This window comes from Bicyclus anynana, chromosome 23, assembly GCF_947172395.1.
Source record: "Bicyclus anynana chromosome 23, ilBicAnyn1.1, whole genome shotgun sequence".
Taxonomy (NCBI): domain Eukaryota; kingdom Metazoa; phylum Arthropoda; class Insecta; order Lepidoptera; family Nymphalidae; genus Bicyclus; species Bicyclus anynana.
The window spans coordinates 2471703-2485737 of NC_069105.1; the positions used below are offsets into that span (position 1 = coordinate 2471703).

The 14035-nt window shown below is 39.0% G+C and overlaps 1 protein-coding gene across 2 annotated transcripts in view; it reads right to left on the minus strand.

Annotated features, from left to right (window-relative positions):
- The window catches only part of LOC112053680 (E3 ubiquitin-protein ligase SH3RF3), a 50963-nt gene that overhangs the window by 7104 nt on the left and 29824 nt on the right, over positions 1 to 14035 (minus strand). Inside the window, exons 6-16 of one of the 2 annotated variants that reach the window (XM_024093166.2) lie at positions 13839 to 13938; positions 13227 to 13353; positions 12474 to 12552; positions 11033 to 12111; positions 10212 to 10390; positions 9086 to 9231; positions 6951 to 7083; positions 6199 to 6266; positions 5563 to 5744; positions 3331 to 3435; positions 714 to 818 (exon numbers count right to left, since the gene is read on the minus strand). In XM_024093166.2, coding sequence (XP_023948934.1) covers positions 714 to 818; positions 3331 to 3435; positions 5563 to 5744; positions 6199 to 6266; positions 6951 to 7083; positions 9086 to 9231; positions 10212 to 10390; positions 11033 to 12111; positions 12474 to 12552; positions 13227 to 13353; positions 13839 to 13938 — 2303 coding nt within the window. The remainder of the gene's footprint in view (positions 1 to 713; positions 819 to 3330; positions 3436 to 5562; positions 5745 to 6198; positions 6267 to 6950; positions 7084 to 9085; positions 9232 to 10211; positions 10391 to 11032; positions 12112 to 12473; positions 12553 to 13226; positions 13354 to 13838; positions 13939 to 14035) is intronic. The other variant, XM_024093167.2, reaches the window with a different exon arrangement.

Consider the following 14035-nt stretch of genomic DNA (forward strand, 5'->3'; position numbering starts at 1 on the left):
TTCGCGTGCAAAAGTTAACAAATCTTACAAATTACAAATTTAAAAAGAATAAAAATAAAACTAAGTTCGAATTAATTAATGTCAATATAAATGTCACTATTATGGTTGTGTTGTATATCATGTAGTTATGATGATGGTATTAGTGTTGCTAGAAATAAGAAGGTATGTCTTGAGCTCAGTTGTTTGTTAGGCAGCGTGGATTACGTCACGCTACTAGTTGCGTTAGTAACTTTGTTTAAATTATTAATTGATTATGAAATACGGCTCACGTGATACAACATCGAAGTATGTTTAGTTTCGAACCCATACGGGCTCTTAGTCATGAGCTGGTTCTTGCAACGCGGCACAATCCAAATGTGTTGGAATTATTGATCATAAATTGTTTAATGTGTGTGAACATATAGGGCAGAGTTGTGTGTTTATGCAAACTTAAGGAATCCCTTAAACCCTTAGTCACAAGTCCTGAGACCTGCTCGAGTTGTTTCCTCTACCACAAAATAATGGTACAATCACTGTGACTGCTACCCATCACATCATACAAGTCCAAGACTCTGGTCAGAGGTTTTGTCTCCACGCGATGGACCCTACGAAAATACTCGTCTCATATTATATTAGGCCTTTTCCGATCGAGCTGAGGTCGGGAAAGACCGTGGTATACGAGCGCCGTACGTCAATAGACGGGTCAACGTTCGTTGGTTTCCTGTAATACTCACTTTTCTTTGATAGGTTGTGAGTGGTGTCTCTCCCTGCGCGCTGTGACATCAAGGGAGGCCGACTTCCTGTGCCCCGCCCAGTCGCCGCCCTCAGCGGAGCCCCGGCTATGAAATATATTTAAAAATACTTTAACATACTCAGTGAATACTTGGCGTCGAATCTTTCACTGTTATTTTAAATTAAAATCAGAATAAAACAATACTATATTCTTTTTTGGTGGAGATTTGTATGTAATTTATTTTAAAGGAAAAGAAATCAATTCAATACTTCTAAACTTCCCTACTTTACCTTGGATGTCAGTTTTTTACGTGTGATAATACTTAAAGGACTCCATTACTAATTTAATATTGAGCTAGAAATAGAGATTACGAAACTCTGATTTTCCACCTGAGTGAAATTGTTCGTTGGAAAATGGTTCAAAACACAACATCCAATCAAAACTATTTAATATAATTAATATTATAAATAAACCTAAAAATTGCTTATTTAATTGTTCTTTACAAAAAATTCGAAGGGAACTATTAAGGAATGTGATTATGATGCAAACAAAACTGTGATCAAGCAAGACATACACAAAACAAACAAGAAAATAAAACTAAAACTAGTATATTTCAGTTACAGGGGCTCCTATACAAAAAAGATACAAAATGGCGGACAGAGTATCAAGGTATGATGGACAGGACAAAATCTTGCTACAAGCGCGACAACAAATAGTGTGAGCAGGGCCTGTAGCCGTTGATTGTCTTTCTACAAACGCTAAAGCTTTGATAATAAAAAATGTATGGGAATGACATTCGCTATCGACAGGTCACGTGATTATGTTGTCGATCGGATCTGTCATTCTTATACATTTTGTTAGTTTTAGAAGCGTTAGCGTTTATAGAAAGAGAATCGACGTGCCACATAGCTACAGGCCCTGGGGGGCACACTCCCTTGCACTTATTAGGTGTTTGGCGCAGTGTAGTGATGTGTATCGATTGTATCGATAAAACATAGCATATATTTTATTGATCTGTAAATGTTTGACAGAGCTTCGAATGTTGAAAATATTATTTTAATGACGAATTGGTAAATCCAATTGTATTTCTAAAAATTGGTGACTGTAAAAAGAGGTTTCCTTGAATTTTAGAGGTGTACACTGGTGAGTACACTGTTTTTGATGTGCAAAAACATATCAGTCAGTGTTTGATGTTGTATACTTCATAGATGCAAAAAATGCACTTAGGACTCAGTACAAAGTCATTGTCATTATTGTAGAAGAAATTTTCCATTTTGTTTATTTGTACTTTGCCCTAGTTAAAAATTTTGTGCATGTCACTGCTTTAGATGTTTTTGTTATTATTTATTTTTTAATTGTAACCAAAACTATTTGTCCACACATTTGTTTATAAATTAACTTAAATTAAGTCAGGACATGTCCACTAGTAAGGGAAGTAAAGGACATGATAATACTAGCATGCTACAAAAAGTGAATTTATATACAGTGAAAAGAAAAATAACAAACTAAAAAAGTTAAATTATTTTATAATTTTGTGCGAGTAGTACTTAGTAGTTGTTATTGTAAAGAAGTTTTTAATTTTTTGGTTATCTGTCGAGTTAAATGAATTGCAATTGCAATGGTGTTAGACTAATTTATTGTGTGGGTATTGTACTGAGAATAAACGTAAAATTAATTGTAATTAAAAACAATATCCTTAGACTATATTTACTCAGTCAGTGTAAGGTACATCCCGAGGCTATTGAAAAAGTGTTTAGTGTCAAAATTAAAAAGACATCTTTTATGACGGCATTCCGAAAACTTGTTTATTGTATATCTATTTAGGAGATGTACACTAATGAGTACACCTTTTTCGGCCATTGTTATAAAAAACGGTTCACGGTCCGTGTTCTGTGTTTGATGCTAAAGCTTTAATTGTACTTTTATTTATTAATAACATTAACGTCAGAAATAAAAATAAAATTGTTGCACACCGCACTAGATTACAAAAATTAGTGATTCTTTTAAGGGCAATTGCATACGTTTTTATAATAAACTACCACATGAATCCACTGGAATGTCTCTCAAAAAGTTCAAAGTGTTTATTAAACGCAAGCTTTTAGTAAAGTCTTATTATAGTGTTAGTGAGTATATAAATAATAAAAAAGCTTGGTGTTAAACTCTATTAAACGACTGTGTGCTTAGTTTTAAATAAGTTTGGCTGAGTTTGTTGTGGGCTCTTCTTGGATCAAGGCGCGTTTGGAACCCTTTTAATGTTAATTTTTCGTCTAATATTACCACCATTAGATTAAATGAAATTTTGACATATACCTGACCTTTCAAAAGTGCTTGTACACTAAGCCTAATTGAATTAAAAGAATTTTGAATTTGAATGCGTTACGAAAAGTGTAATCGGTTACGGCTTTTATGATGCGTGCTGCCATCTACAGGCATATTCAAATAGTGTTTGTTATTTAAAACTACCACTAGATGGCGTTCTTAGAGAACTTTGAAACAATCCCTTTTTGTACACATCAAGAACCTGTTCAAGAACACAGTCATGCCTGAGACTCATAGATGGCGCTGTTTTTTATGCAATTAAGGTATGTGTGTTCTGTGTGTGCTATGTGCGTGCAAACCTGTGCGAGCGGTGGTCGTGGTGGCGCGGCGCGCGGGCGTGCGCGGGCGGGGCGGCGGGGGGCGCGGGCAGCGTGCGCAGCAGCTGCGACGGGCACGAGCCCGACCTGCGTGTGCCACTAGCCTCTACTACCCGTGCCAGTACCGTGCCAGCGACGTGCCAGTAGTGCTAGCACCGTGCCAGTACTATGCCAGCATTGTGCCAGTAGTGCTAGCACAGTGCTAATACATTGCTAGCAACTTGCCAAGTGCCAGCCGAGTACGAGTATACGACGAACGCGGCTCATTTGTTACGTTTTGTTTAACACAATAGTGTTTTATAATTTAAATATTGGAACAGCATGTTTCTTAGATTACATTGAATCAACCCTTAACATAGATATAGCGTCAATTAACAATAATAATAACAAATTATTTTAGCCATTTTAAAAATGCAATGCTCTTTAATATTTTCAAACCAATTCGTGGACAGTTTTATGGATTCTGGAGTTTAATGGAATATTTTGTCGAACCACAATATACAATAAATAATTTACACAAATGATTGTCCACAAATATTTCGATAATAATTTTATGGATATTTTTATGTTTTCTCAACCCTAGCAAGAGTTTGAACAGTTTTTTGTTTAGTTTTCAATTTACTCACTATTATATATTTTTGTTATTTAAAAAATAATTGAAAATCATAATTATAGTTATTAACTATATTTAGAGCAATTAAATAAATTTTAGTTGAGCTCGCCTCAGTTGTATACTTGTACTGAACGGACATGCGATCATAAAATATTGGTTAAAAACAACAATTTCATTGATTTGATAATAAATAAAATTGTTATAAACCTAATGATCACATGAGCATATTAAATGTGATTATGTAATACATAATGCTATGAAATCACTAGTCTGTCTATATGTAATTAAATCATAAATCAGTTAAAAAAAAAAATACTATGCTGAGGTATCTTGAGGTAACTTAATTCTATCTCATATTCTACAGACAGACAAATGATTTAAATAAACACACACAATGCAAAATAATGGACAAGTGAGTGTTATGGGGTTAACACAAACACATGCGAGATGCACACACACTATGAATATGCATGTGATAGGGCATAGAACTATTTAATGGTGGAAGACATTGACCTCTTATAATAAAAGGACGCACAATCATATAGAAAATTTCACTTAAAAACTGGCCAACTTTGCTTTGACAGTTTTAGATAAATTATACCTAAAGGCCTTTAAATATAGTCCAATATTCAATAAAATCCCAAATTCAAAGCAAATTCAACCTTAAGGATTGAGTTTAAGGTTGAATTTGCAAATGCGACTACTTGAATTGAGTGCCAAGAAGTTGTATTTGGCACACATTGAGTGGGGACGTTTTTTGGTCGCTGATTGTGCATCCACTTTTTAATAGGAGATCGATGGTGGAAGAGCATTTTACATTATTTTATTATTCCTATGGTAAATGCGGGTAGGGTAAACATACCAACATACACTAGGATACATATCCGGGATAATTATGAGCATACCCAAATGTAAGAAATTTGATTTTAATTGAATCAGTGATTTGGTCCCACAAGCCAAATTACAATTGTTTATAAATATTCATCTCATTAGCACAGAAAAAAAATTGTTTAATGTTTAACGAAAATGGGCAAAAATCTATTTTGGACACCAGTGAGGAAAACAAATTTGAATTTGGAACAAACGAAAACAGAATTACTCATATAAAAATTAACTATAACATGAACAACTATATTTCCTCGCTTGTAACCAAAATATCCAGCTCCTTGATTTTGTTGAGCATATAAAACTCAATTGAGCTAGTTAGATAAAAATTGCCATTGCTGCTAACCAAAGGTCTTGGGTTTGATCCCTGACTATTGTGATACTCATTATTTACATGATCATTGAAAGCCAACTCGATTGGAGCGGGGTGGGCTCGAACTCCATATCTCGTCCTGGCATGGCTAACTATGCTGATAGTAATCCTCAAAGCCTCAATAGCTCAACGGTAAGAGCGGTTTGGACTCTTCACCAAGGGGTGGTGGTTTGATCCCCACCCCGTTGGTCTATTGTCGTACCCACTTCTAGCACAGCATTTCCCAAAAATATGGCAAGTATTCTTTTTGTTTTTTTTTAAAGTTAACCCATATTGGAGCAACATGGTGGGTTCAAACTCCATATCTCGTCATGGCCTGGCTATTCTGATGATAATCACTAACCGCACGTGATGTGGGTGGTTGGGCAGCACGAGGGAGGTGGACGGTCCATCCTCAAACACCGGGTTGTCCATACTGTATCCGGCAGGTGGGGGGGATTTGCACTTCTTCATGGCTGCCAACCGCTTCATGAGGCTCACTCCCGTTGATATGGATGACTTCTCTGCTTTGGATTTTTCTTTTGACTGGAAAAATGTAATAGTAAATCTATAGTTATCCTACTAATATTATAAACGCGAAAGTTTGTATGGATGTTTGGATGTATGTTTGGATGTTTGTTACTCTATACGCCGCTACTACTGAAGCGATTTAGCTGAAATAATTTGGAATGGAAATAGATTTTACTCTGGATTAACACATAGGCTACTTTTTATCCCGGAAAAATCCATGGTTCCCGAGGGAATTGTGAAAAACTAAATTTCACCTCGAGTCTATAGCGTCTCACAGTCGTCTTGTTTTTTTTTTAGTTTTACCTATCTAAGAATACTTGGGTTATTGAGACAAATCTAACGATATCCTAATTACGTAAATCCGTTCAGTGGTTTGGAAGATATGAGGTAATAAAGAATATTACATACATACAAGATACGCGCGAAAAACATAACCCTTCTTGCAGTCGGGTAAAAAGATTTCTCTTACTTTTTCAGATCTCGGAGTGCCTTGCTGAGGTTGCGCGGGAGCGTGCCACGGATATGTCAACTGTTGTACTGTAAAGTGACAAAATATACATCAATGTTTGTGATTTCTTTTTTGCATGCCTGATAAGCGAACCCATGTGGTCGGTTCTACTTTCACCTCCTGTAAAATAATGTATAAACAGATAACAACAATCTATCTATATATATAAAAATAAATTGCTGTTCGTTAGTCTCGCTAAAACTCGAGAACGGCTTAACGGATTTATCTTATCTTGGTCTTGAAATGTTCGTGGAGGTATAGGGAAGGTTTAAAAGGTGAGAAAAAATCAAATAATTTCCGGGAAAACCCTAAAAACTGCCCTTTTCTATTTCCCATACAAACGTTTAAGAGTCAAGCTGTAGGGGTAGGGTAGGGTAGGGTAGGGTAGGGTAGGGGTAGGGGTAGAGATATAGAAGGGTAGAGTAGGGATAGAGAATAAGTGCACTTATGTCAAAACGAAGCTTGACCGGGTCCGCTAGTAATGTATAAATTGTTTTAAAAAATCCTATATAAGACAGAACTTGCTGTCTGTATGTGCGAATCCTGTATGTGGTCATGGTGATCTAAATACTTATTAGGAATTTCAGGAAAAGAACCCTATTTAATTTCACTGTTTAATCCGATATGGTTTAATATTACATTAATATTAAATTACATAGGATTAAATAAAGTCGAAGTTTTTTCTTTCATTTAAAACTATATAATTTACATACCACCAGGGATCAATGGGCTGGTGGCTCTGGGCGGCGCATCGGGCGGGGCTACTGCGGCGCTGCCAGCGCTTGAGCAGCTCGAGGCAACCGCCGAAGTGTTCTTGATGCTGCTGACTGCAGCGCTGGATACGCTCTAAGGGAACATTTACTTGATTATTCTATTGTATTTTAAAAAGCTGGCAGCGCTTGAGCTCCTCGAGCCGAGCGTTTTCGAAGCCGCTGACTGCAGCGCTGGATACGCTCTAAGGGAACATTTACTTGATTATTCTATTGTATTTTAAAAAGCTGGCAGCGCTTGAGCACCTCGAGACGACCGCCGAAGTGTTCTTGACGCTGCTGACTGCAGCGCTGGATACGCTCTAAGGGAACATTTACTTGATTATTCTATTGTATCCTAAAACGCTGGCAGCGCTTGAGCAGCTCGAGCCGACCGCCGCTGTGTTCTTGAAGCCGCTGACTGCAGCGCTGGATACGCTTTAAGGCAACATTTACTTAATTACGTTGACAGCGTTTGAGCTACTCGAGCCGACCGCCGAAGTGTTCTTGACACTCCTGACTGCAGCGCTGGATACGCTTTAAGGCAACATTTACTTGATTACGTTGACAGCGTTTGAGCTACTCGAGCCGACCGCCGAAGTGTTCTTGACACTCCTGACTGCAGCGCTGGATACGCTTTAAGGCAACATTTACTTGATTACGTTGACAGCGTTTGAGCTACTCGAGCCGACCGCCGAAGTGTTCTTGACACTCCTGACTGCAGCGCTGGATACGCTTTAAGGCAACATTTACTTGATTACGTTGACAGCGTTTGAGCTACTCGAGCCGACCGCCGAAGTGTTCTTGACACTCCTGACTGCAGCGCTGGATACGCTTTAAGGCAACATTTACTTGATTACGTTGACAGCGTTTGAGCTACTCGAGCCGACCGCCGAAGTGTTCTTGACACTCCTGACTGCAGCGCTGGATACGCTTTAAGGCAACATTTACTTGATTACGTTGACAGCGTTTGAGCTACTCGAGCCGACCGCCGAAGTGTTCTTGACACTCCTGACTGCAGCGCTGGATACGCTTTAAGGCAACATTTACTTGATTACGTTGACAGCGTTTGAGCTACTCGAGCCGACCGCCGAAGTGTTCTTGACACTCCTGACTGCAGCGCTGGATACGCTTTAAGGCAACATTTACTTGATTACGTTGACAGCGTTTGAGCTACTCGAGCCGACCGCCGAAGTGTTCTTGACACTCCTGACTGCAGCGCTGGATACGCTTTAAGGCAACATTTACTTGATTACGTTGACAGCGTTTGAGCTACTCGAGCCGACCGCCGAAGTGTTCTTGACACTCCTGACTGTAGCGCTGGATACGCTCTAAGCGAACATTTATATGATTATTGAAATAGAATTTCTTTACGCACGTTTGTCTTGAATGCGTTATGAAAAGTGTAATCGAGCGAGGCTTTTAAGATGCGTGCTGCCATCTACAGGCACAGTGAAACAGTGTTTCTTATTTTAAACTACCAGTAGATGGCGTTGTTAGAGAACTTCGAAACAATCCCTTTTTGTACACTTATAGAAACTGTTGCGATGTAGTCACACCTGAGGCTCATAGATGGCGCTCGGTTTTTTATTTTTCAAGGAAGTTTCACTTCAGTTTTGGAGTTTAAAACACGCTCGTTTTTTTCTATTGTTGTATATTAAAGCGCTGTCAGCTTTAAGAGTTCTTAAAGTAGTTTAAAACAGCTAACACTGATTCACTGTGCCTGTAGTTGGCAGCACGAATCTAAAGTGTTTTCCAGTTAGCATGGGTACATTGACAGTCGCCTCTATGACGTTCATAATACGTACTATTATCGTGAATCGTTGAAGAGTGAAACGAACTGTCACCTGCACCATTCTCCATAAAACGAACTGTAAAAAACCTCGCCTGATTACTATTTTGGTAACGCATTTAGCATCTTACTCCTCAAGACTAGCGTGTGTAAAGATGCTTTACTTCAACATTTAGAGTGAAAGAAAGAAAAACAGTATAGTCGGAAGCTGCACAATACAAGATTTTAGGGATCAGCGGTAACGTAGTTAGGCGGTAACCTCACAACCTTATGTTTCCGAGACGTAATAAAGGACATCGTACGGTACCTTGTCGTGTTTGACCCTGGGCTGCGCGGGCGCCAGGGGGGTGAGCGGCGCGACGTAGTTTCCGGGGAACACGCCGCAGCGCTGCGCGCGCTCGCAGCAGCCTTTGTACCAGCCGTCTCTGCACCGCTCCGTCACCGTGTATATGCCTGTAAACATTAAGGTCGCCATTGACGGTCAATTATTCTCACGTTTCTGAAAAGCAAACGGCAGTACCCACGCGGCGTACTCAATGTACGCAGTGATCAACACACGATCAATTATAGACGTAGGTGCTACAGAAACGTAAGAATAATTGACCGTTTGTGGCTAGCGTTACAAGTACCATTATCCACTGCATCCGAGTCGAACACGTGAAATTTTATAATCTTATTTATTTTGCAAATATCCAGACAGTCATTGCTTTTTTGTATAAATTAGTTAACATTGACCTTATTTACCCGAATGTATCATTAAAATCAATATATTCAAACCTAGTCATCATCCCCATTATCCACTGCATCCGAGCTGAATAAGTGAAAACACATTTCAAATTAGTCATAGAATTATTTGTATAGTGCTTTAGCTTTGACTTTTTGATCCAACTTCAGTTATTTTATTTATAATAACTTTATTTGCACAAAAAAAATTACAACAGAACACGTGAATTTTATAGGCAAAAGGCGACCTTATCACTAGTAGTGGGTAGTAGGAAACCTGCACACCAGAGAATTTTCTTAATTCTCTGCATGTGTGAAGTCTGCCAATCCGCATTGGGCCAGCGTGGTGGACTATTGGCCTAACACGTCTCATTCTCAGAGGAAACTCGAGCTCAGCAGTGAGCCGAACATGAGCTGATAAAGAATAACGAATATAAGATGATCATCAATGACTTGTCAACCGGATGAAAAGCATTTTGTTTCAATTAAAATATATATATATATATATTAAAAACTTTTCATCCAGTTGACAGGTCGGTGAAGGTCTTATATTTGGTTCCTTTATTAGTGGGGTAAATCAATAATGTGAATTAGGGCAATAGTGTTTTGTAGTGTAAATATAAGCATAAAACACATTTCTTTTGATATAACAGACAAACATTTCAATATCATTTATATGTATAGATTCTTCAAAGCATTTAGCCACCTACCTCCCTTCTTCAGCTCGAGTTCATCCGGTTTCTGTGGCTTGTACGGGTACAAGGCGATGTAGGCAGAAGGCAAAGGTCTCTCGTTGCTGCGGGATCTTCTTCTGCGTCTCTCTGGTCTGTCGCGCTCTCTCTCTGTGGCGTGGTCTAGGAGACTCGTTGCTAGGATCTCTGCTGAGTGCCTGGAACGTATATTGTAAAATTTATTAGTATTATATTTTTATTAAAATGGAAAATTTTACTCTTCTTCGAAATGTTCATCCGGTGTATCGAAGTGACATTTGAAGCTTATTATTTTATTTTTCTGTTACCAACAAGCTTAACAAACAAGAAAACAAACAAACAAACCAATTATACCCCTTTGGGGACAAATCATAGATGAATTAAAAATGTCGTAAAACATTGTAGCAAACTTTTTAAAAGTAATGATTTCGTTAATAAAGTTAAAGAATTATTAGATGTTTTTAGATATAAGTAAATTGCCAGGTTTTAGGGTAAGCCAGGGCAGGCGATGGGCTTAAAATTATCACCAGTAATTTTTTTTTTTTTTTTTTAAAAAAGAATATTTGCCATATCTTTAATAATACGGCCAATATTTCCATTCCCCTCCTAGGTCTATTGTCGTACCCACTCGTGCTAGGAGTGGGTACGACAATAGACCAACGGGGTGAGGATCGAACCACCACCCTTCAGTGATGTGTCCGATCGCTCTTACCGTTGAGCTATTGAGAGTATAAAACCCAAATTGAACAAACCAAAATGTACCAGTTTAGAACATTTTTAAATAATAAAATCATAGTCATATATAAAAGATTTTCACTCACCTATTTTGTGTATGATTCCCTTGCAAATGCGTAGATGGCGTCAAGCTGTGCCTTTTCTCCCTGTGATGGTGATCCCTGTGACCTCTAACCATATAATTTCCCTCCTTACTATGGGAAGGGGACAGTGCAGCTTGTAACCCCAAACCAAACGTTAATATCGAATCAGGACCACTTGAACGAAGAGCAATCTTCGACGAACTCGGCACTTCAAGTCTAGAAGTCTCAGTATTGCTCGAACTTTCCTGACTCTCTGTTTGATTCTGTGAAGCACTGCTCCCACTGGATGCATTCAACTTTGGACTCTCAGACGGTGGGAGGCTGACGTTCAAAGATGTATTAGTTGCTGTGGAACTTTCGTTAAGATTTAACGCTCCCAACGAAGCGTTAAGAGTTTCTGGAGTCTCTGGATTATCTATTTCCATAGAGTTTGGAGTATTTTGGTTGTTCGGTGTATTTGTCTGTGGCACACTTCGTTCTGCGTTATCCGGGGAACTCGGTAAGCTCGGTTCAGCACTCTCACACGTACTGGTGTTGGAACTTGTGTTTGGAGTTGTCGTAGAACTTATGATACCAGCCGAAGGTGTGTTGACACTGGAACTGGAGTCCGAACTGTTGTTGGTAAAGTTTACTGACGTCACAGGAAAGTGTTCATGTGTACGAACGTTCTGATATGTCGTCTCCACTTTGTAAGCCGGTGTTGAATTGTAATTGTCAAATTTAGCTGCTCGTAATCTGTCATAATTATCACCTATATGTGACACACTTCCTATACTACTAAGTATATGTGTTTTGTTGTGTGTGTTTGAAAAGTGTATTAGATCTAACGAATGCTTGTTCTGGGTCGGTTCCACAATATTCCTTGGTACTGCAGTCGTTGTTAATAAACTGGAATGGGTTACGGTTGAGAGATGATTGACTGGATGGGGTAGTAACATTTGGGGTGGGTTGGTTATCGATGTGTGGGTTTGGAAGTTGGGGTTGGGGTGAGACTGGCTCATCGTTGCTATGTTCTGGTAGTTGCTCTGGCCTTGACCGGTGGTCGGTGTTGATATTGACATCGGCTGGTATCTGTGAGGATGCTGGAACAAATATAAATCATTACTGATACGAATCAAAGTTGAGATGAATAAGGAAAAATCAAGCAAATCCTTTGATGAAAAATGTATTGAGATAGCTTATTAAACATTTTTGCATCGTATTTATGTCTTAGTAAGACCTATAATTTTTTCTAATATATATAATAATTAATTTATTTTGCCTTAAACTGAATTTGGTCATATAATAATATAGACAGTTTGTTTTGACTCAAGTAAGATGATGATCCATCTACATGGTAACCATTTACATGCAAAATTACTAGTACCAGCTTCTTTTTAGTTTTACTTTTGAATCAGGTGTAACTTTTAATTGTTATTTGTTAACTAATTATTTAGTAAATTACCTGAGCATGATGTCTGTGTTCTGAATGTCCAGCTCTTGTGTGGTCTGGTACAGGAGGGACTGGTCGGTTTAATGGTGCTCTGAAAAATATTAAATATTTTTAAGCTATAATACACTAAATTATGTCATTTACTTCTTAGATAATATATCAGTAGATCTGATAGACAGTAACTGAAACTGAGCTTGAGTCTCCTCTCAGAATGGAGAGGGGGCAGTCTAATAGTCAGAGGGGTTAGGCTAATAGTCCATCACACTGGACCAAGCTGGAAAATTCACAGGTAATCCTCACAATGTTTTTCCTTTCACCGTTTGAGACACGTGATATTTAATGTCTTATAAAAAGTAAATCGAATATGAGCTGTTAATGATAATACATAAAATAATCTGTTAAGTATTAATGTCACTGACTACGGGCCTCATTAGAAGGCTCAAAGTCACTCAGAGGGCGATGGAGCGAGCTATGCTTGGAGTCTCTTTATGAGATCTAATCAGAAATGAGGAAATCCGCACACAAACCAAAGTCACTAACAGTGAGTCGTGAAGCTGAAGTGGCAATGGGCAGACCACATAGTTGGATAGTCGATGGACGTTGGGGTCCCAAGGTGGACAGAAGATATCAAACGGGTTGCAGGGAGCCGCTGGATGCTGGTAGCTCGAGACTGGTGTTCCTTGGAGGTCCATGCAAGAGGCCTATGTCCAGCAGTGGATGTCCATCGGCTGTAATGATGAAGTATTGATGAAGCAAAGGTCTTACGTGTTCATGAGCTGTCGCGCCGCCTGGTTGAGCTCGACGAAGGCGATGGGGAATATGCCGACGCGCTGGTCGAGCCGACCCTCCGCCCAGTTCTCGTCTACTCGCCGGTGCACTGATATTATTGCACCTGCAATTATTATTATTGGAGTTTAGTCCTTAATTAATTTTTCATATATAGCCCCCGGTATGAAAAAATATGGGCAGTAAAATTCGACGAACGAATGACAGTGTTACGTTTTTTGTGCGCAACCTATTCTGCGCACCTTTCTCCGTGCCTTCGTGGGCGGCAGCGGACGCCGCGGCGTGCTGTTCCTCTGTTGCGCACCTTTCACTTCAGGCGTAGGCCATATGTGTATATTACCCACTACGAAGAATGGCCTCAGAATCTACTACAATTTTACCTGAAGCTAGAAATACATATTCTTGACCGATAGCGCAAAACCGGTTTAATTTTGTCAAATAGCAACACACTGAACCAGAAAACCCCCCCTTTTTTCGGTTCAGGGTTATTGGTCGACAATATGTCGTTTTGTCTTCATGATATAGTGGGTTGTCTATTATATCTACAGTTACTTACTCTATCCATTTCTTGCATTCATTTAGGGTTCTTACCTTTGTCAAACGCCAAGCACCCCTCTTCGTCAGGCGCTGACATTCGGAAGTCATATAGCGCTTTACACAGGGCGGTGGACACCGGCAGAGGTACCACTATCTGATACAGAAAAAACAAACCATGTTATTTTAATTTTTTTTTAAAGAAGGAACATTATAGTCTTCAAATAGAGCGTGTTGCCAGATGACCTGAATCT